This window comes from Emydura macquarii, unplaced genomic scaffold, assembly GCF_026122565.2.
Source record: "Emydura macquarii macquarii isolate MOO-44397 ecotype Brisbane River unplaced genomic scaffold, CSIRO-AGI_Emac_v2 contig_3477, whole genome shotgun sequence".
Taxonomy (NCBI): domain Eukaryota; kingdom Metazoa; phylum Chordata; order Testudines; family Chelidae; genus Emydura; species Emydura macquarii.
This window is the reverse complement of record NW_027133614.1, coordinates 579,074-601,786: the sequence shown is the minus strand read 5'-3', so window position 1 is coordinate 601,786 and position 22,713 is coordinate 579,074. Positions and strand designations below refer to the sequence as shown.

The 22,713-nt window shown below is 41.0% G+C and overlaps 1 protein-coding gene across 5 annotated transcripts in view; it reads right to left on the bottom strand.

Annotated features, from left to right (window-relative positions):
• The window catches only part of CEP350 (centrosomal protein 350), a 123,937-nt gene that overhangs the window by 5,379 nt on the left and 95,845 nt on the right, over positions 1 to 22,713 (bottom strand). For all 5 annotated transcript variants that reach the window (XM_067535212.1, XM_067535215.1, XM_067535214.1 and 2 more), the window contains 7 exons: positions 15,556 to 15,716; positions 14,876 to 15,012; positions 13,735 to 13,817; positions 10,580 to 12,675; positions 9,084 to 9,485; positions 8,848 to 8,994; positions 7,444 to 7,566 (listed from right to left, as the gene is read on the bottom strand). In XM_067535212.1, coding sequence (XP_067391313.1) covers positions 7,444 to 7,566; positions 8,848 to 8,994; positions 9,084 to 9,485; positions 10,580 to 12,675; positions 13,735 to 13,817; positions 14,876 to 15,012; positions 15,556 to 15,716 — 3,149 coding nt within the window. The remainder of the gene's footprint in view (positions 1 to 7,443; positions 7,567 to 8,847; positions 8,995 to 9,083; positions 9,486 to 10,579; positions 12,676 to 13,734; positions 13,818 to 14,875; positions 15,013 to 15,555; positions 15,717 to 22,713) is intronic.

Genomic DNA, 22,713 nt, shown 5'->3' with positions numbered 1-22,713 from the left:
CTTTGCAATTTAATAATCCATAAGTAATGTGAAGGCCCAACAAGCTGCAATGGAAACCACAGGGGAACAGAACTACTTCCAACGGTTTTAGCTATGTTTACAAGTCCTCAGTTATGCACGTGGTTTCACAGTTTGACAGCTCCTTTTCTACAAGAGGCTGGAAAAAAAATGCATCTCACCAAACAAGTGTGAAATGGCAATTTTTAGGTGTCCTGCACTTTCATTACTGCTTTGCACACTTCCACAGATCCACCCGAGTGTAGTTAAAGAAACACTGTCATTCATATATATACACAAGACAAATGAAAACCATTCCTTGCTAATTCCTTTTTGTCATAGCCCTCTTTTTCCCCCATACTATTAACAGGCACCAACAGTTAAAGACAAAGTGCTATGGCTTTAACTACAAGAAGGCAAAGACTCTGTCAATCAAGCCCTCTATATCAGAGGTCAGTCCTTTCACTTCCCCCCAGAAAGAGAGGCTCTGAGAGTGAGAAAAGTTAATAGAGAAATTTAAAAAAGGTACAAGAATATAGGGTGGCACCTCTTCTCAGAGGAAAGGAGAGTGGGATGAAGGATGGGAGGGGAGAAGACCAAGAAAAGGAATCACCAGAGAGTAAACTTATTTTGTTCTACATCATTCTTTTCCTGCCCTTCCAAGAGGTTCAATCAAAGACATACAGTGCATGCACCAAACGGTGCTTTGAGAAGAGCCTACCTTATTGTGCTGATTGGAGAACTCTACAACTGAGGAAAGCACTCAGGTGCAGGCAGTCTAGGTGATAGAGTTTATGAACATGTGACGAGACTGCCATGTTGCTTTACATTCCTTCAAAGAAGAGACCTCAGCCCAGGAAGTTACTGTGAGTCCTTTAGTAGGTGACATTTTACCAAACTGGTACACTAGCACTTGGCTGGCTCATAAGCAAATGATACTGGTCATTACCTATCTGGTGGTTGAAGTGAGTTTTTACATCCTTGTGGCAGTATTCAAAACATGCAAAATTGCTGAAACTTTTTGAATTTTCATGAAAGAATTAAGTAAAACTTCACACTTTTGACACCAGGATTCAAGTTTTCCACCTTGGAGAAAAGCAAGGCTAGGACAAAGTTGGGAACAGGACAGACTAACTAAAGCAGAATTTCATATCCCCCTCAGGGATGAATTCTGGCAGGAGAACGAAATATCATCTTACCCAGAAAATACTGAAGGAGGTATGCATATGAGAGAGAGAGAGAGAAAGAAAGAGAGACAGAAAGAGAGATAATGAGGGAGCTTAATTTTCCCATCCATCTGACAAGGTATCATGACAACTAAAAGCAGCACTTTAAAAGGGTAGCTTGGATAGCATCTGGGGAAGGAGATTTTCTCCTGGGGTTCAAATTCAAATATTAGAATACCTGCAAAATGAAGGACAAGTCCCAATGAGGAGTCACTGGATGATGCAGGAGAATCCAACAAAAATGAATAAAAACCAGCTAGGAACTAGTGTCCTGCTCCTGAAAGAACTCCAACAACAGAGAGAACAGAAGAGTAAACGCTCACTGAACAAAAAACTTCCAAATTCATGGGTATTTCACAGAAGTAGGCTCTCTGTTGCTAACTAGAAAAACTAATTTCAGAATAGATTTCCTCCTCTAGGAAGCAGCTTTGCTATTTTTCCAAGCTCTCCAAATGACAGTGAAAGAGGAGGATCGTGGGCCTTGGACTGACAGGTCCAGAAAGTCAAGCAATTTCCAACGATGGTCCAATGACAGGCTCATCAGCCTAAACACTAATGGCATGGGCCTTCAAGAGGCTTGACAGTATTACTTCTGCTTTGTCCTGCTTCACCTTCCTTAAAACTCCAGGAAGGGATAGAGGAAGAAAGCAGTGGTAGAGCTCCTTGCCCCAGTCCATGCAAATATGCTGGTGGACAGGGCTTTAGGCCTAAGGGCCGAAGTGAAAAAGCAGGGTAGTCTGGCTGCTGTTTCAGAAGAAAGCCAATCTACTATCTGTTCCTGAACATAATAAAAAAGCATCAAGATCTTTAGAAGAGGAGGGACCTTCTTGAAGACTGAAGGGGAACTTTTTAAAGGTGTGAACGGCAGTTAGGTGTTGAATTTACCATGAAAGCAGACTGTGAATTAGGCATCTGTGACACTCTGGGGTTCAACCTAGACTAGTAAGGGGTTGCGTGACCGCCTGCTCTGAAACTCATGATGCTTTAAATGCAATGTTGCTATGGCTAATGGACCTGACACCAACAGCTAGCATACAAGCATGCAGATCACACCCTGGCTTCCACTGCCCAGTTACTTCTTTCAGGGTGACCCCAACAGCCTCCCAAGTCCCAAATTTCCCCCAAACAGTCTGCCCTGTCGTGTCCAGCCCTCGCCGTGATCACTACAGAAGTGATTCACTTCAATGCTCCCTTATGGAGAAAATACCTAGCAGCTTATTACCTTAACTGGGGTTAACAAACACTCTATTTTAATCAAAGCACTGAATGGTTTAGAGCAAAAGTAAAACAAGTTTGCTAAGCAAAAAGTCATAGGTTTAAGTGATATCAAGCATGAATAAAGACAGAATGGGTTACAAGCAAACAAAAATAAAAATACACTTCTAAAACTAAACCTGATTTAACAAACTAGAGTCTCTTGTTCAAAGACGTGTTTCTCACCAAGTCTCTTTTCCAGCCTGGCTGACCAGACTCTCTCCTTCCCCATTTGCACTCCAGATGCCTTTGTATACCTTGTGTGTAAAAATGTGCTTTTCTTTGTCTTTGGTCACACCTTGCTTAATTTACATTGGAGACAGATTCAAGGAGGCAGAACCACATTCCTTTGTCTGGAACAGGTGTGGCTTAGGCAATGCTTCCCAGATGCATTTTAAGAAAGTATTGCCAGCACATATCAATAAAATCCTTTGTTGTTTTACCTTACATATGTCAGTGATCAGTGAGTTATTTGTTTTCCAATGATATATTTATTTTATGCCATCTTTTGGGTATATATCATGACATGTGCCAATTGGCACTGGGGTGCTCTTAGGGCCATAACATCTAATTCCCATTTGTGCCTTTGAAAGTGTTCCCTGGAGTCTGGAAAGGATGCACAAGATGCAGGAGTCAAGATTAGGGAATGTGGGAACGAGAAGTGGTCAAAGATATCTGAATAAAAAGTCTTAATTGAAATGTTTAAAAATGAAACATTTCACAAAGAACCCAACTATCAAAAATATTCAGTTTTTGGCACATTTGTGATTTTTATTACAAAATATTGAAACAGATTTTGAAATGTTTTACTAAAAAGGGATTTTTCAGTAAATGAAGTATTTGGATAAACATTTTAATAATTTGATAATATTTCTGATAAAATTTTCCATTTTAAAAAAATTCAGAAAAGAGAAAAATCAATCAGGGGCTTGAATCCAGCAAAATGAAACAACTTCCACATTTTTTGCAAAATCCCTCTTTCCCTCCATTTTTGACCAGCGCTGATCTCAAAGATGATACCTGACTGACGGGAGAGTTCTTGGAAATGCTGTGCTGCTTCTTGTGTTACTGACCCTCCCCTTCATAAGGCTGAGTCTCTGCTGGAAGCAGGGAATCCTCAATAGAGGTTGAGGTTGTGTCTGCTGACTATCTTTCTCTCTCTGCTTTTCTGCTCTCTTTTTGGGAGCTACTTCCTGCCTCTCCCTCTGTGTAGTCATGCAGTTTAAGGCCAGAAGGGACCACCAGATCTCTAGTCTGATGTCTTGTATATCATAGGCCACCAACACCACCCAACAGTAAACTCAACAACTGTACTTGTCCTTTTCTTCAGTTCTGGGCTTAGAAATGAGAAAAGGGGAAAGACAAAGCTGGGCAAGAGGAAACAGGAACAGCGAGGAAAAAGAAAAGTAAAGGGAAATCTCTGAACTGGGGCCTTACATGCAGGGCTTGACTGACAGAATTATTGCCTCTTTGCTTCCTGGTAGGCAAAGTCATAACACTATATGTACTTGACTGTCACTACTGGTAGGCTGGGAGAAGAGGAACGTACACCAAATTTACTTGCCTATATTACAAACACTTTACATCAGTGTTTTCCAAATTGAGATTCCCAGAATGCTGGATGGTCATATGGTGCTGACTCTACTTGTTTCCAGCTGCTACATTATATTTAAGACAGCCAAAGGTACACACTTTATGAATAATACTTTTCCAAGTAAGTGAGTGCTGTAATTGTCACAGGATGTTACACAATTATGAATGGGAAGGGAAGAAGCCTGCAAGGGATTGTCTACTAAAGTCTCATTTCAGACAGTGAAAGTTTTAGAATCTCTGCCTCTACCTGACATTATTAAAAACTAAAAATTATAATAATATAACTTAATTTTCACTGTTTATTTTCTGCATTTCAATAGTCCTTTATAAGGAGCCAATCAAATTTGGACAATAAACCAGTGATTATAAATAGACTGACTATAGTTTAATTTCTAGATTCTCATACTCTAGTCTGACGACTGTGTGACACTGGCAGAATAGGTACCAGCTCATGCCAAAGCCCCAGGTCAATTCATTTGTGTATTAGTATAGATCAAAGTAATTGTTAAATGTATAAGAGTGTATTTGGTGTTTAAACTTCATGAAAACTAATCAGCTGTTACTTGCATAGTTTTCACTTATCTGTATCCTGTTATAATGTAAGAGCAAACATTTATATTGCAAATACCTTTATAACTAAATAACCTGTCAGACATGAAAGAAACCTTGTGAAATGCAAATGAAGAACTTTAACAGAAAAGTGCTAATTTCAAAGCAAGCCATCATTATGCGTGATGATCCGAGGTCAAAGATTCAAAATACATTCCTCACTCTTTGTCATCAAAGGAAAAGGCCACATGCATAGTGACCCTGTCAGCTTGTTTTCTGTGAGAAGCTGTAAGAGTCAAGGAAAGATCCTTCATCTCTGGACTACCTGGACTCTTACAGGAAAGTGTACAGATGCAAAGCGGAGATCCCGAAAGACAACCTGGGTACCCTGAAAAGGCTTTTGGGAAGCTGACAGTTTATATATCACTGCCACCATTTGGAATTACAAACTGAGACTCATCTGTGCATATATTTTATCTGATTTAACCTCTGAATAAATTTCCTTTCCTTTGCTAATAAACCTATAGAATTAGCTACCACCGTTGTCTTTGATGTAAGATTTATAGTACAAATTGAGCTGGAGTAAATGACTGGTCTCTTGGGACTGGGAGCAACCTGATGTGGTGTGATTTTTGGTTTGAGTGATCTTTTATCACAAAGTCCAGTTTGTCTGGGTGGCAAGATAGACTGGAGAATCTAAGCTGACTGTCAGTGACTCCACAGTAAGACTGGTAAAGATCCAGGAGTTCACATTTGTTACTGGCTGGGGGAAAGCTAATTATAGAACACACCACCAGTTTGGGGAGTCTTCCCTGTTTTCGGATAGTCTGCCCTGAAGTTGGCGCACTCAGTTGTGAGTCACTCCAGGTAATATTTGAGTTGCAGAGATATATTTTTTTAAAAAAACCTATACATAAGAACATATACAAAAGCTAATGGAAATATTTCTGTTGATCTTGGGTTTCTGAAGACAAACTTCTACAAAACCTAAATTTAGAACCAAATTTCATTTGTTCCTTTAATGGACTATTGCCATGCTCAGGAAAACTTGAAACTGGGTTTTTGAAATTCCAATTAAAACCATCATGTTCTATTTCTTTTTGAACACTGGTATTTAGCAAAGCACCCCATTCAGTCAGTGATGCTGCCATGATCTAGTATTTATATTCTCACAATTCATGACCACGGAAACAAAAGTGGCAGAAGCTGGAGGCTGATTAGGAAACAGAGAAAGTTAACCAGCTGCATAAGGGTTTAAAGAAATTTTAATAAAATGTGTTTGTAGACATTATCCAGAGTTTGGCTACTTTTTAAAATTAGAACTTTCTCTCTTGGCAGCTTACACTGCAGTGATAAGCTTAGCAACAATGTCAAGTTTGTTTTTCCAGATTTTTCCCAGCCTTCGGCTAAAATGGTGGCTGCTTTGGTTTCTTTGAGAGAGAGGTGGGATTAAACACAGGCTTGTGAGATTGCATTTATTAAAATATATGGATTAAGGTGCATTAATCATTGACACCTGGATTCTTATATGAAATGCAATCTGGAAGGTCTCAGACTATTGTATATTAGTGCCTGAATTTTCAACATCATTCAACCTGATTCACTTTTTTGAATGTTTCCATATGGGACTAATTCATAATAACTGAAAGCTGGTACAGTGAGCTGGTGCAGATACACAATAGCTGCATATTCCATACCTAATGTGGCTGTACTTTGGGCTATCATAAATGATATTAGTTACAATACACATACTAATACAGCCCTGATGTCCCAGGTACTCGACTCCTAACTTTAAACCCTTTACCTAGCTAAGGTGCAACTTTGTTCCTGGTGGAAAAGTCTTCCTAATACTTTGCTGGAAATCTTTCACAGGTGGGAGAACAAAAGATCCAAGTGATATATGGTTTGAATTATCTGGTATTTTATACACCAATTTAGGGTATAGTTAAGATAAATGCAATGCGTTGGCAACTCATCTTTTGTTAAGTAGACTCCTCAGCATCATCACAGATGAAGACCCCAACCATTCAATAAAATCACCCAAAAATCAACTTTAAAAAGCTTGCCCTCCCGAGTCATCCTCCATCCCTGCACCAGTGTTAATGGCATATATTGTCCAATAGAGCTTACGTGCACAGGTATTATAGGAGCAACAACGCTGCTCATTGCTGACTTACTGAACATATTAAGGGCACCATGTGGCACAGCTGCTACCACAACATTATGCAGAAGATATAGTCACTTTGAAATTACAACTGTATTTCATACTTTGCACTGGTCTAAACTACAGGACTCTTGAAAGAGTCAAAAAATGCCGTATCTGAATTCTGTCATTGGAAAGAACCTAATCTATTTGGCTTTCAGTATCACTTGTCACAGTGGAAACAACATCACTAAAAAATTAATTTGGTTCATCAAAGCAGAAAGCCAGCTCTTCTCCTAAAATTTGTGACAGGTAGGAAAACCATTTTTGGTCCAAAGAAAACAGGCTACCTTTCAGTTATGCATTTTACATTGTAACAAATTCACTGTTTAAATTAATGGCTTTAACTTTTGTGCTTCTTAACATTCTCCTCTTCTTATTCTCTCCACCCACACATAATGATCTGTTTAAAAGTTATTTTGTTCATTGCAAGTACCCAAAAAAGACAAAAATGTAAATGGACCTTATGGGACTTAAATGTAGTTCTACACTGTGCACCTAGGATTAACTACCTTTTGTCAAAAGCAGTTGTTCATGCCTTCTTTTGAGATCTAACTAACAAACACTTTGTGTTCAGTGGATAATACAGAGTCACACTACTGATTGCTTTTATCCACTGACCAGTATATGATCCACTCTGTCCCGTTTCTTGCGTCCAAACTTCATCATCTTCTGCCAGTCTGTTTTGTGATTAGGTTCCTTCCGCAAGCTAAACAATTTCAGCACTTCAGCTGCAATGAAGCTCTAGGGGAAAGAAAAGAGTTAATACTGTATTTGAGGGAAGAGGTGAATCCTGTAAATAGCACCTGACCTAGAAAATCAGATCTTAAAATACAGGGTGGATTTCTGTTTAACTATGAGATGTATAGTGCAGTGCAAGAGATTTACAATGGAAGCACTGAGTTATAACCCTGTCTTAGAGGCAACATTATGCAGAGGGTATACTGTATTTAATAAAGGCTGAAAAAAATTTATCCCTTAGAGCTTTGACTGACTGGAGAGCATAACTTTCACTTAAACGATATAGTAAACTGGAGATTAAAACTAACTAAGTTTATGAAAGGACACTGCAGGAAAACAGGGCTACAGACTGATAGCCCTTTATCCTTTTAACTTTATTCTTCTCACCTATTAACAGTTCCGGGACAGTTATGGCTTGGTAGACCTAGGTTCTGCCCTTGACTCTGCCAAAGATTCAATGTGTTATCTTAGGCAAGTTACTTTAAATGCAGTTCTACTCTGAAAGTGATTTTGGAATAACATCACTGGGAGGCAGAGAATATTACTTGTTTGTGTCCCAATGATTTCCGTATGAAAAGTGCAAATCTGACACGTTTTTTCTAACATACAGCCCTGTAAATTCAACCTGGGCTAAATGACAAGCTGAGTTTTTTTTATTTCTTGACCATTATCACCAGTAATAAAAATTCTGCAGGCCAAACTAGGTCCTCAATTATAGAAGAGCTCCCATTTCATCTTCAAATCATGCCCTTAGTCCATCTGTGCAACTCCATTACTACAGTGAGGTTGGCACAGGTGTAGCTGACCGAAGTTTAGCATACAATTATGATGCATAGGAAGGTACAAAATTCAGCTCACTCTTTTAGCCCCAATCCTGCAACTAGACTCATGACAATAGACCCTTACATAGAGTCCCACTGAAGTCTGCACAGTGGCATGGATCTGTCCCCACAGATCAGATTGCAGGACCGAGGTCTGTTAGATCTGCAGTAAAAAATATTTAAAGTCACTAAAGTCAGCAAATACAACCCAGAAAGAAGAGGATTAATCTGGTGAGTAAAAAAGTGCCATCTTTACACTACTGCTTTTCAGAGAAGAACCACTCTTGAAACCTCTCTGTGCTCAAATGCTACATCTGTTAAAATCCAGGCATTGGCATCCAGATGCTTGCCTATCTACGTACAGCATTTTGTGGGCTACAAATATAAAAAATGCTATGTAAGTATTATATATTATATTATATGATATGATATGATAGTCACAATTTAATAGCGTCTTTCCTACCTTGATCTCGTCAAGGTCATTTGGATCTTTTACTCGTCGGAAGTAAGTGGAGGTGATTCTACATGGTTTCATCCAAATAGGTTGATTCAGATTAGGATCCTCAGCAAAGATTTCCCCAAAAATCTCTCTTGTCAAGTCAAATACCGCCTTGGCAAAAAGAAAAAAGTCAAAATTAAAACTTCAGCTTCTGAGGGCAAGTATCCAGGGGATGAGACCAATGTTCCCCAGGGATGTACCTGTTTATAGACCTGTTTGCTTATAGTCTCCATGTCCTGCTCTTTGGAAGTATTACCAAGGTCTATGGGAAGGCTGATACTTTGGAGATCATGACCCAACTCTTTCAACTTCCACAGCTCCTCAGCTGCTGCCCGCACCATGCCTTCTACTTCCACTGCAGTATGTGGGACAGCCAAAGGCTCCTCACATGGCTTAGGTGGCACTTTTTGTGGCTCTATCTTGGGCAGCACTGCTGGTTCCTCAGTGTGTTTCTGCTGGACCCTGGGGGAGCTCAAGCCAAAGTCCTCATCAAACCAGTCTTGATCATCTCCTAACACACTCAGGAACTCCTGACTGAGCTCCAGTTCTGCCAGCCTCTTAGCAAGCTCTTCCTGTCCACTGGCACCAAATACTGGACTTTCCTGTAGAATAAGAAACAGCATTACAGAATTACTATTCAAAGCAGTAATGTACTCTATTGCCCATAAAACACGTCTTATAATTAGATTTTTAAATGTACTTTTGATATGATTGTCAGAGTATATAAAGCACTTTTGAATAATTATCTCAAAAAAACCCAAAAGTGGAAACATTTGATTCTAACATATACTTGCACTTTCATCATTCCTTCCCCAATGCTTTTGAAAAGTTACTAGGGAGTTTACAACAGAGAAAAGCATTTTAAAAAATACATAATCTGTTCCTGTTGCTCATTCTGCCCTGAAATCAATCTGTTGGTGAGGGGCTGGGTGGCTCAACAGTTTGGTAACGGGATAAGTAACTTTTCACTTCACTTACCACCAGTATCAATCTAGCTTAAATCAGGAGACTAAAAGCCATTACAAGCTGATGGCTGCTTTGTGGCCTACGTGAAAGTGAGCTGGTGCTTTTTGTGATAGTAACATATTGAGAATATCACCACAGTTATAAGCTTTGTTAGGAGCCTCAGCAAAGAGGCCACGTGTTATCTTTTTACCCTTAGAGGTGTTTCTGGGGAAGCTTGAACTTCCACTGGTTTATGATATATCGGTTCAGGGGATATAAAACTTCATTTTTCAAAGAGCTGTTAACCTAGCACCTTGACATCTTAACGATCTCTATAGCAACTAATTGTAAGGTCAGAGAATGATTATTTCCTATGGAGAGTAAGCAGAAGCAAACTTACTCTTTAACACAAGAGTCTGCATTCATGCAAATTCAATTAGGATTATGAAAAATGAGGCAAGGCTAATACAGGAAATATGATTTTATATATATATAAAAATAAAAGCAGAATGCTATGTAGAACATTTTTCAGTTTTTCATGTGATATGAGTAGGTCTTTCATACATCTTTGTAAATCACAAAAATGTTTCAGAATGTACTATAAAGTGGGACATATACTGCAGATCATCTGACAACACTTGGGAGAAACAAAATTGGTAGAACACTGCATCCCTCTTCAGATTCAATAATTATCCATCAAATAAAGTATTGCCATATTAGCTTCTGAAATCAATTTAAGCTATATACTCACTGGTCTGGGACACATGTCTGGAGAGGAAACTTCTTCTCTTTCATCTTCCAATTCAGAACTTAAAAAGTTCTGCAGGCCATTTGCTACCTGCTCCTCCACATGCTGGGCTGGGGTTCTGGATGACAATTCCTCTTGGACATCACAGAGCTCCTGATTGCTAAGATGAATCTTCTCATTCCTGACCTTCTTGATTTGCTGTAGCTGATTGACAGTGTCCTTAACAAAACCCTTTAGTAGAGTGTCTGTCAGCAAGCTAACCTTTTCTAGCTGATCTTTTGACTTTTCTTCCTCTCTAAGAGGCAGTGTAAGTTGGGCCTCTAACTGGTTCTTTTCCTTGGTCAGTAGGTCCAGGAGTGGAGTTGCAGGCTTTTCCGAAACTCCAGAAGAGAAATTATCTGACTTTTCAGTACATTCCTCCCCTGAGGACTGCTGCCTCTCCAACTTTTCAGACAATATACCATCTAAGGTCCCTTCCAGTAGAAGAGTGGAAACCTTTTCTATAGCAGAAACAGACTGTGCATGGACAGTCTCATCTTTTACAGCATCTTTCAGGTAGTCCACCACAGACTGCTCTTTGGCAAGTGGTCCAACAGCTGTGGAAACCTCCTTTTCATGGCTTGCTTCAGAATTGGAGTAATCATCAACCCTTTGCCCAATAGAGGCTTCTAAAGCAGTCATTCCTGTTAGAGTTTTATCTTGGGAAGATTTCTCTGTTGCATCTCTTCCCTTGCTGTCTTCATCTTTGCCAGATTTGGAACTTTCTTTGTCTTTCTGCTCGGATTCATGGTGCTGACCCAATCTGTCATCAAAGAATGAATCTTCATCTTCATTTGTGTCTACATAGGTATCAAAACTTTCTGAAATATGAGAGATTTTTTGAGGAGGAGCAAAAATACCATGCTTTTCCTTACAATCAAAATATTTAATACCATCATATGTCCCATTGTTGTTTCCTTCAGGTTTATCCAGCTCCACACCAGCCCAAAACCCTTTGGCAAAACTGGTCAGACCTTTGAATCGCAGTGTTCCAGGCTGGACATTACTCACAAGTATCCTGTCACCAATACGGAAATTTACCAGGGCATCTGCTTCTTCTGTGATGGAAACTGAGGCCCAAAGAGGCGATTCAAAGGGGGCTTCTTCTTTCTCCACATCACTGCGTTCTTTATTTTTTATGAGCTCTGTTGGTGACTTGAGTTCCAATAATCTATCTGAATGCACACTTCCAGAAACAGAGAGAGATTTGTCACTGAGATATTCACTGATTTCATCATCACTGCCAAGGCTGGTCGATCTGCTTCTAGGGGGTTTTGTATGCTGTGATTTCTCTCTAAGTGGTTGACAATCTTTTCTGTGTGACAGTGCAGACATCTCAAAATCTTCCTTGTAACATTCAGCAGGAGGAGTTTCTTCAATTGATGTCTCTTTTCTGGGGGAGGACCCCTCAAAATCTTCTGAGTATGATGGTTCTTTCTGAGTAAAAACTTGTTCTGGAAGAGAGAAGTCTTTTTCCTGTGCCCACTTGCTCAGTTTGAGAGAAGACTTTTCTGATCTGTCACTTTGATCACTCCCCACATCATCTTTGCCAGTCTCTCTCTGTTCTGAGATCTCTTCTCTACTCTGAATAGTTTCATCAGCCAAGTCAAACAGTTCCTTCTGAAACTGTTCAATGTCAGAATGGAGGTCTCTCTTTGGAAGGACTTCTGCTAAGTTCTCCTGTTGTATATTTAGTGTCAACAAGGCACCAGAACTCTCTGAATGTTTACTATTAGCATCTTCAATCTCTGATTCTTCTGATTTTATGTACTCCATCTCCTCTTGTATATCAGATTTGTGACTGGACACAATATCATCACTGGATACATCTTCTGACTTGCTCACTAATACATGGGATACTCTGCCACCATCTCTTAGGTCTTTGAGAACAGCTGATGAGGGCACACTGTCCAAGGAATCACCAGATTCTGGTCCGGATCTCCTTGGTGACTTGAAGACTGGGGATAGGGTTCGGGAAGGTTCTTCTGTATGAACCTCTGCGTCAATGAGTCTCTTGATATGTACAGACACAGACCTCTCAGAACTTGATGACACAGCATCTTAAACGAAAAAAAATTAATCACATGCTAAGTCATCCAGCAAAAGATTTGCCATCTTTTAATCCTATCAGAGCAAGATATGATCAGGAATGCTTGTGTTATTATATTGGGAAATTGCAGCCAAACTTAAACAGCTGTTCAGTCAAAAGATTTGAGTCTAAAGGATATTAACAGTGATTTGTGAAAAGTTTCACAGCTCCTGGACTGTCCTGATATAGAATACAGAGGATGATGCTCGTATGTTTTATGTCTCCAGAGCTTTCCTTTTAACCTCCTACCTCTGCTGCTGTTCTGAGAAGAGATTATTATTGTGGATTGGGACTTAGTTATGGGAGGAAAAGTCTCAGTTATTTGTCTGGAGGTCAAAGGTAAACAAAGGTTATAAATGTATGTGGAGATATAAAGATTAATAGTAAACCACTGAAAAATATCTAAAAAAGAATATCTTTCCCTAATCTTTCATTGTTTTTGGCTTCTTCAAGTACAGGGAGGCACAGGGAAACAGAAAAGGCAAAACCATAAACAGTTATCATACTTTTGATGTTTCACATAAATCACAGCAAGAATAGAACCAAATATTGACTGTTCAGCAAATTGTTTGCTTTTGTCTCCTAAATTGAAGTGATACAGCAGGAAGAAAAAGCCAAGATGCTATAATTTCTTCTTAGTTAAAATATTCTTCTAAAATTTGCCATTTTCTTTCAACAATGTTTTGGCTGTTTATTATTAAAATCTCTTAAAAGAAGAGAACCAAATAAGATGCTTTACAGCTAAGGGGAGGAATAGTGTAATTTGAGAATCCTTGTTCTTCAAAAGATTAATGTTAAAATCAAAACAGATGTAAATGTGAAAGAATATAAAACTATAAAGAACAAGTGTGTACTGTGCACTCAGTTTTGACTTAACCACGTTCTCTCTCTAAATATATTCTCAACTTGAAGGAAACAGCGAGAGATTATGAAATAATGGGTATTTTTCAAAACACAGTAAAGTAAGAGAATTTTTCAAGATTTATGTAAGGACACCTCCACTTGCAGCATTTATTTTCCAGCTACATACCAACATGCTCTGCAATGGATTCCAAAGATACTCTGGACCGCTCTGACTCAGTCAGTGATTTCCAACTCTTTGCTGTCTCAGGCCTAGGGTTGAAAAGTCAATAAAGTGAACCACCAGTGTTCCAGATGTTGGAATCGTTAGTCATAGTGTAAATGCAAACAGCCTTAATTACAGAATCATGTACCCTATAGCAAGAGTGCATTAAAGGTCAGATGAACACAGAAAGTAATTGTAAAGGTGTGTGAATGTGTGTGTGGGATATGATACATTCTGGGGTGAGTTTCTTTCTAATAAAGATTAGCGTAGTAAGAAATATTACCCACTGCAGCTGAGAGCATGTAAACCTACTACTGAGAGGCCAATGTGATTTTTAGCACTATCTGTTGGGATGGGAAACAGAAACATAATAAAATGCACAAAGAGATGTAATGGGCTAATGCACTGTTTATCTTTGGAACCCTGGATTGTAAACTAGGTTAAAATTACAAGCATGAATGGTTTCTACTGGGGAGGCCAGAAGAGGCTGGGAAGAGAACTGTCCAGGTCAGAATGCCATCCATAATATTTGTCACAATTTCCAACAACGAGGAGATGCTGCTCAGAAAGATCTTAGATTAGGATACCAGGGTGAGGTAGGACAGGAATAAGATACACTGACAGTGTGCATGAGAACTTTATACAATGCTTGTCTGTATGACAGTATGTTTTCTGACTGGGCTAGCATCAGGTATCAAGACCCTGCCATTCTCCAGTGGCCTGAGGAGCAGAGGTCTTCAGGATTCTTTCCCTATACTAATGATTGCTGCACTCTCTGAGACAGAGTCAACTCTCCCCCTCCTCCTCTAGAAAATGCTACTGAGTGTTCATATACAACACATTCTAATACATGTTTTGATTAGTTTCAGATAGATTAAAGTTCTGCAAGTACATAATAGAGATCTATTCTCGAGGAACAGAGAAACTAAAATAAAATCAACATTTGTTAATGAAGAGACTGAACGCACAGATTATACTTTTCTTCCATGCTCGTTCAGAAATATCTTCACACAACTACTTTATATTACAACTAACAATCTGGAAAAGATATGTTCTAGAAAACTGACAACAAGGTAATGTTAAACTACAGAGAATTCCAAGTTACCTATGGAGTGGAGGTGGCTTGATCTTAGGTTTTTCAGTAGATGAGGATGGAGTTTTAATCTGAGGTTTAGCTGTGGGTGATGCCTCCAGGTCTTGGCTCAGCTCTGCTTCAGTCTTCTTGATAAACTCATCATAAGACTGAGTATGAAAAAGTTAAGGCTGTTAATCTTCTAAACCATAACTACTTGGAAGAGTCAATTGGCAAACAGAAGTTATCAAATGAATAAAGCATAGCCCCTACTTTTAGAAGGCTGCTCTCAAAGCAAGTAGTTTTCATGTGTGTATGGGACAAATAGCTTATTTGCACAAGAGCTCTCCAGTTGCGAGTGGCTGGAGATTTAATATTTTATTTTTATAAATATTCTCCAACAGTGTCTGTCTAATCTGAGTCAATATATTGCTTTCCAAAAAAACCCATACCATGCTATTGGTGGAACAAAGGGTTAATGGACTAGCTTTTTATCTTGAAGAGGACCATCCGTCACATCAGTACCACCTAGGCTACCGTAGACTTATTGGAAATATTTAAGACAGCACCATATTGGTAGTGCTGCTGCCATAATAAGGTGCATCAATAAGTACAAGAGAAAGGTTTTGTTCAACAACTGACTGTAGTATACCAATTCATACTATGCTAGCAGTTTGATTTGTTAATTAGCCCCTCTTCCAACTGTTCCTAACCTCTAGCTGTTTGATCAAACTGGCCTCCTGGGCTTTCAGCCTCTCCTTTTGCCTCTTCTTCTGCTCCTTTTTCAGCTGATAAACAACAGACTTCCTCTTCCGTAGCTCATCCTTTAGGGCCCTGATCCGGCCTTCAATATCACTCTGGTCAGATGTGGTTTCTGAAAAAGTTTAGTTTAGTTTTAGCCCTCAAATAGTCTTACACATTACAAGTATTGCTATCCAAAGCACAGAATCTTCAGTTAATGAATTTAAGTAACATCATATAAAATATTAGTAAAATAACTTATTAACACGTTCATTTAATCAAAATAAAGATTTCATAAGTCAGCATCTCTTATTTGAACAATACCACATCATATATGATAAGGAAGAAAAAACACTACACCAGAGCTTACTCAATTTGGAAAAAAACGTGATGTACAAAATGGCTATGTTGCTAGCCATCTTATACATCCTTAAAAAACCAGAGTCACTTAACTTTGTGATTCCTACACTGAAAGAAGGCATTGGAGACACTGCTGAATAACCAAGATACATAGAATTGCTGCTGTTTGAAAGTTATGACTCAAAGGGCACACAACTAAACATATGCATGTCTTGGATGGGCTCTGTGTTTATCCAACAGGTATATTTCAGAACAGCTAAATTCTGAAGTTGGTATATGCAAACGCATTTACAAATTGTTTTTTAAAAAAAACACGAAAGATAAAAAGTGTAAAATGCATTGAAATTTTTCTGCCCTTGTATAGCACATGTAATCTGAGAATCCAAAAGCACTTTACAAAGATGGGTATAAGAACACCCATCTTGCAGATAGAAAAACAGAGGCACAGGGCAGTTAAGTGAATTGCTGAAGGTCAGCTGTCAGTGGCAGAACTGGAAGTAGATTTTAGTTCCCTTAATTTCCTGTCTAACCTCTAGCCTAGACCACACAGAATTGAGCTGTTGAAAGTGCAGGCAGTGTTTAAGAAACAAAAACAATACATAGGTATTTTCTCCATTTAAGTAATTTTAATATAAAATATCTGTATGTTATAACGACATTCAATTAAAAATCATATCATATCTTCCTGCATATTAGCCTACTCAATTTGTGCGTCTCTGAATGACAAATTTAGGGCATGTCTACATGTGGAGCTGGGGGTGTGATTCCCACCTTCAGGAGACAAACTCACACTAGCTTTCATTGAGCTAGCATGCTAAAAACAGAAAACAGCTGTAGCAGTGTGAGCTGTAGGACAGACTAGCCACCCCAAGGATGTGCCTAGGGTCTCTGATGAGCACATACTCAGAATGGCTAGCCCATCCTGCAGCTCATGCTTCTGTAGCTACATTCTAGTTTTAGCATGATAGCTCAAGGACAGGTAGCACAAGTGTGTCTCCTTGGGCTGGGAATCACACCCCTCGCTCCAAGGGTAAACATATCCTAATGCTATAAAGGTGGTATAGATTGGACTGAATCTGATCAACGGAAGAATATCAGGATTGAAAACTAGCTCAACATTCAGAACTATGCTTTGTGTCTAGAATGCAAATGGTTAATTTATAAATAAGAGAAACATATTTCAAATACATATTTTATTAAAGTTACTGGTAAGTATTTGAAAATCATTGCCTCTTCTCCATACTTGCTAGTACCCAAGTTCAGGCTTCTGTTTTTTCTGTGGCAGTTAAGGGCATCACAGACACACGTAGTACAAACATCCAGTAACCTTTACTCAGTTCTCATTCATTCAATTCAATGAGCACTTATCTGGATTAAAAAAAAAAACGTAAGAATTTGTCATTAACTGCTTGTGATGGCAACTGCTGCAGAGGAAACAGTATTTTAATCTTAAGTTTTTCCATGTGACACCCTTTTTTTAATTAATGGTTTAAGAACATATATTTTTAAAATTTGTATTTAAAAGCTTTTAAATTCACCTTAAACACCCTCATGCTACAGGATGTATTATTTTAATAGTGAGCATTTCATTTGGAAATGTACAGTCCAGAAGCAAGTTAGGACTCTTGCAAACTTACAGTAGGAGTACAATAAGACCACCAGGTTTTAAATCTCCCGGACTAAACAAATTCACCAGGTCTGGAGGATGACTAGTTCAGTTCAGTTAAAAAAAGAAGCAGTTTGATCATGGTAGTAATTTTAACTATTAAACCATCTTGTTTGCCAACTTCTTTCTGGCATTCTCACACTTAAGCATAGAGAGAACCACATCTTTAGTGAGATTGTCTCATGGGCCACCTGGCATCCCATTCACAATTGCCTGGATCACTTATGCTCCTAGTTTCAATTTTGCAGTCCACCTATATCATTCATGATAATAATATCCCTGTGGTGACTATAGTCACTGCTCACTTTTACAAATATTTTAATTTTCCTTTAAAAAGGAAATCACATGGTTTCCTTTTGCAATTTCATTACCATCAATTCCATTCTTTTTCCCCTCCTCCAGGATTTCCTATTGCCTGGTTTTCCAAGCCTGCTGGTGGTCTTCTCCCTTTATTCTCTTGGACATTGTGTTCAGCTGCTTGGTTCCCTTCTCAACAGTAGTCATTCACTGGCAACTCCATTATTATAATTATTTTTGTATTTCTGTAATGCTCAATGCCCAATCAAGATTGTGTAAACTCACAGAAAAAACTGGTTACCTACCTTTTCGTAACTGTTGTTCTTCGAGATGTGTTGCTCATGTCCATTCCAAGTAGGTGCGCACACTGCATGCACAATCGTCATAAGGTTTTCCCCCTAGCGGTACCCATTGGGTCGCTGCAGGTGCCCTCTGGAATTGTGCCTCCATGGCACTGTATATAGGGCCCAGCCGACCTGCCATCTCTTCAGTTTCTTCTTGCCAGCTGGCTCTGACAGAGGGGAAGGCGGGTGGGTCTTGGAATGGACATAAGCAACATATCTTGAAGAACAACAATTACAAAAAGGTAGATAACCATTTTTATTCGAGTGCTTGCTCATGTCAATTTCAAGAAGGTGACTCCCAAGCTGAGCATACAAGGAGGGGTCGGAGCTCATGGAATCACTGATTGAAGCACTGCTCTGCTGAATGCCGCATCATCTCTGGCCTGTTGTGTGATGGCATAATGCGCAGTGAACGTGTGGCTCAATGACCGTGTTGCGGCCCTGCAGATCCTCTGCATAGGGACATGTGCCAAGAATGCTGCCAAGGAGGCCTGCACCCTTGTGGAGTGCGCTGTCAGTGCCGGGCTTGGCACCTTTGCCAGATCATAGCAAGTCCTAATGCAAGATGTGATCCATGATGAAATCCTCTGGGACAACACCGAGAGAACACTTTATCCTGTCCGCTACTGCAACCAAAAGTTGGTTTGATTTATGAAATGGTCTTGTCCTTTTGATGTAGAAAGCCAGTGCCCACCTGACATCCACGGAATGGAGATTTCATTCCCTGTTATTGGCATGCGGTTTAGGGAAGAATACTGGTAGGAAGATGTCCTGGCTCGTATGAAACTGGGATACCACTTTAGGGAGGAAGGCCAGATGTTGGCGCAACTGGACCTCGTCATTATGGAACACCATGTACGGAGGTTTGGATGTCAGGGCCTTAAACTCAGACACCCTCCTAGCTGAGATTATCATGACCAGGAACGCCACCTTCCATGAGAGGCAGAGGAGCGAGCATGTTGCTAAAGGCTCAAAGGGAAGCCCCATCAAACTGGAGAGCACCAGGTTAAGGTCCCAGGCTGGTATTGGACGGCAAACTTGGGGGTATAGCCTGTCCAGGCCCTTGAGAAAATGGGTCACCATTCGATTAGCAAAGACTGATTGACCATCCACCCCAGGATGGAATACAGAGATCACCACCTATTGCACCTTTATGGATGACACTGCCAGACCTAGCTGCTTTAAGTGCAATAGATAGTCCAAATTGAAGGGTAATGATGCTTGCATTGGAGGGGTGCCCTTCTGCATTGCCCAAATGGAAAACCTCTTCCACCTGACCAAGTACTTAGCCCTGGTGGACAGCTTCCTGATGCCAAGGAGGACCTCTTTGACAGGCCCTGAGCATGCGGAGTCCGTGGGATTTAACAAAGAAGCTTCCATGCCATGAGGTGGAGAGACTCGAGGTTGGGATATTGGAGGCAGCTCTAGTCCTGTATGATTAAGTTTGGCACCAAAGACAAGGTAATTGGAGTGACTACCAACAGTTCCAGTAGCGTTGTATACCAATGCGGTCGAGGCTATCAGTATGACAGACACACTGTCCCTCGTGATCTTGAGCAGGACCTTGTGAATGAGCAGGAAAGGTGGGAGTGTGTAGGTGGCCCTTTCAAGAAAGGAGGAATACGTCCGCGATTGAGCCCAGACTGTGTTCAGAAATTATCAAAACTGTTGAGTCTTGTTGTGAACAGATCTACTTGGGGAACTCCCCACTGCTGGAAGATGCTGTTCACGACATCCAGGCGAAAAGATCACTCGCGGCAGTGGAAGGATCTGCTGAGATGGTCTGACAGCTTGTTTTGGGATCCAGGGAGGTAAGAGGCCTGTAGGAGTATGGAGTGAGCTATGCAAAAATCTCACAGCTCGAGGGCTTCTTGACAGAGGGGAGAGGGGTGTGTCTGTTTATATAAAACATAGCTCTTGTATTGTCCATTATAACTGATACACATCTGCCTTGTAGATGGGACTGGAAAGTCTGGCATGCTAGGTGAACCACTTTCAGCTCCCTGACGTTGATATGGAGTGATAGCTCTGTTCAAGACCAGAGGCTTTGAGTCCTGAGGGCTCCTACATGCACTCCCAACGTTGAGGCGTCCTTGACTAGACACGGCTGAGGTCTGCAAAAGGGCACTCCCGCACATACTTACCAAGGGTGGGGCCACCATAAAAGGGATTTGATGATATGAGGGGGAAGTGAAACTACCTTTTCTAGTTTGTCTCTGTTTGGCTGGATGCTGATGCCAGCCAAGCCTGGAGAGGTCTGAGCCGCAGCCTCACGTGCTGGACCACATAAGTGCAGGAGATCATGTGACCTAGGAACTTCAAGTAGCTCCATGCAGTCGTGGTGGGAAAGCATCTGAAGTCCTCTATGATGGAACAAATGTTCTGGAAGCAAGAATCTGGCAGAAGTGCCCTGACCTAGACTGAATCCCTCCTGAGGTCCCTTCCAACCCTAATCTTTTATTATTCTAGCACAGCTCCTATAAACTCTATTATTTGGTCAGGGAACAAGGTCGACTTGGGTACGTTTAGCTGAAAACTCAATCTGCTGAAGATTGACATGTGCCTCTAACTGCTGCCTGCAGCAACCCTTGACAAGCCAATCATCTAGATACAGGAACACTTGTACTTGTCACCTCCTTAGGAATGCAGCGACAACCGCCATACACTTGGTGAACACTTGAGGGGCCACCGACAGGCTGAAGGGAAGAACTCTAAACTGATAATGGGTGTGGGTTTACTATGAACCTGAGGAGCCTTCTGTGGGATGGGACTATTGATATATGAAAATACATGTTCTTCAAGTCGAGGGCGGCATAACAGTCCCCTGAATCCAGGGAGGGGATGACATCAGCCAAGGATACCATGTGGAACTTCAGTTTCTCCATGAATCTGTTGAGGTTTCACAGGTTAAGAATGGGTCTGAGACCTCCTTTGGGATTAGGAAATATTGGGAGTAAACCCCCTTTCCCCTGAGTGTCTGAGGGACCTCCTTTACTGCTCCTGTTCTTAGGAGCCTTTGCACCTCCTGCATAAGAAGTTGCATGTGAGAGGGGTCTCTGAAGGAGGACGGGGAAGAGGGAGGTACAGAACTGGAGAGAATACCCCAATTCAACCATGCATAGCACTCAACTATTCAAGGTTATCTGAGACCATGCACGATAGAAATGGGATAGACAGTTCAGGAAGCAGGGAGAAGGATCCAGGATCTAGTTTGGTGTGCCGGCCTCAGTTGCATCCTCAGAATGCTCACTTGGAGCTGGAAGATTTGTCCCACTGAGCCCTGGCCTTGTTTGGATGGAGATTCAGGTGTCCTATGCCTGTTATTTCTGCCCCGCTTCCTAGAGTAGTCTTGCCTAGGCCGCACAGAATAAAACTGCCTTGTAGGCCGTGGCTTAAAATGCTTCCTTTGGATGGATGGCGTATGAAGCCCTAAGGATTTCAGAGTAGCCCTGGAATCCTTCAGGCTGTGGAGTTTGGAGTCCGTCTTCTCCAAAAACAATCCCGAATCTTCAAAGGGCAAGTCTTGAATTGTTTGTTGGACCTCTGGGGGCAGGCCCGACCCCTGGGGCCAAGATCTCCTTCTCATGGCGATCACAGATGACATGGTTCACATGGCCGAGTCCGCTGTGTCCAGGGCAACCTGCAACAAGGTCCTAGCCACTGCCATGCCCTCTTCCACAACTGCTCCGAATTCCAATTTGGAGTCAGCAGGGAGCAGCTCTTTGAATTTTGTCATCATCTCCCATGAATTAAAATTATATCAATTCAATATCGCTTGCTGGTTTGCAATGCAAAGCTGGAGCCCTGCAGTGGAGTACACCTTTCTACTGAAAAGGTCTAACTTCTTCAAGTCCTTGGATTTGGGCGTTGGCCTTGCAGCCCCTGCCTCTCTTTCTTGTTTACTGCTGCTACCACCAATGACTCTGACTGAGGGTGGGCAAAGAGGAACTCATGCCCTTTGGAGGATGCAAAATACTTTATTCTTTCCCCTTAGCTGTGGGGAGGATAGAGGCTGGTGTCTGCCACAAAGTTTTGGTGGTATTCTAAATGGTTTTAATGAGGGGCAGTGCCACCCTTGATGGGCCCTCTGGTGCTAAGATGTCCACCATAGGGTACACTGACTCCCTCACTTCTCCCGCTTCGAGTCCTAGGTTCTGGGCCACTCTTCGCAATCGATCCTGGTGAGCTCTGCTGTCCACTGGGGTGGCACGGTTGAAGTCCCTGCCACCACCTTGTCAGGGAAGGATGATGAGGATGCCTTGGGTGGAACGCGGGACCATGGTAGTGCTGAGACAGTGCCAGAGAGTGGTGCCATGGGGAAGGTGACCGGTGCCACATCATGACAGGTTTGACTTTAGATGGCACCGCAGAACTTAATTCCAGCACACTCTCCATTCTGGTGGGAAACTGCTGTGCTGTCATGGCTATCAGGTCCCTAGCCACCTCAAAAGGGTCAGGGATGG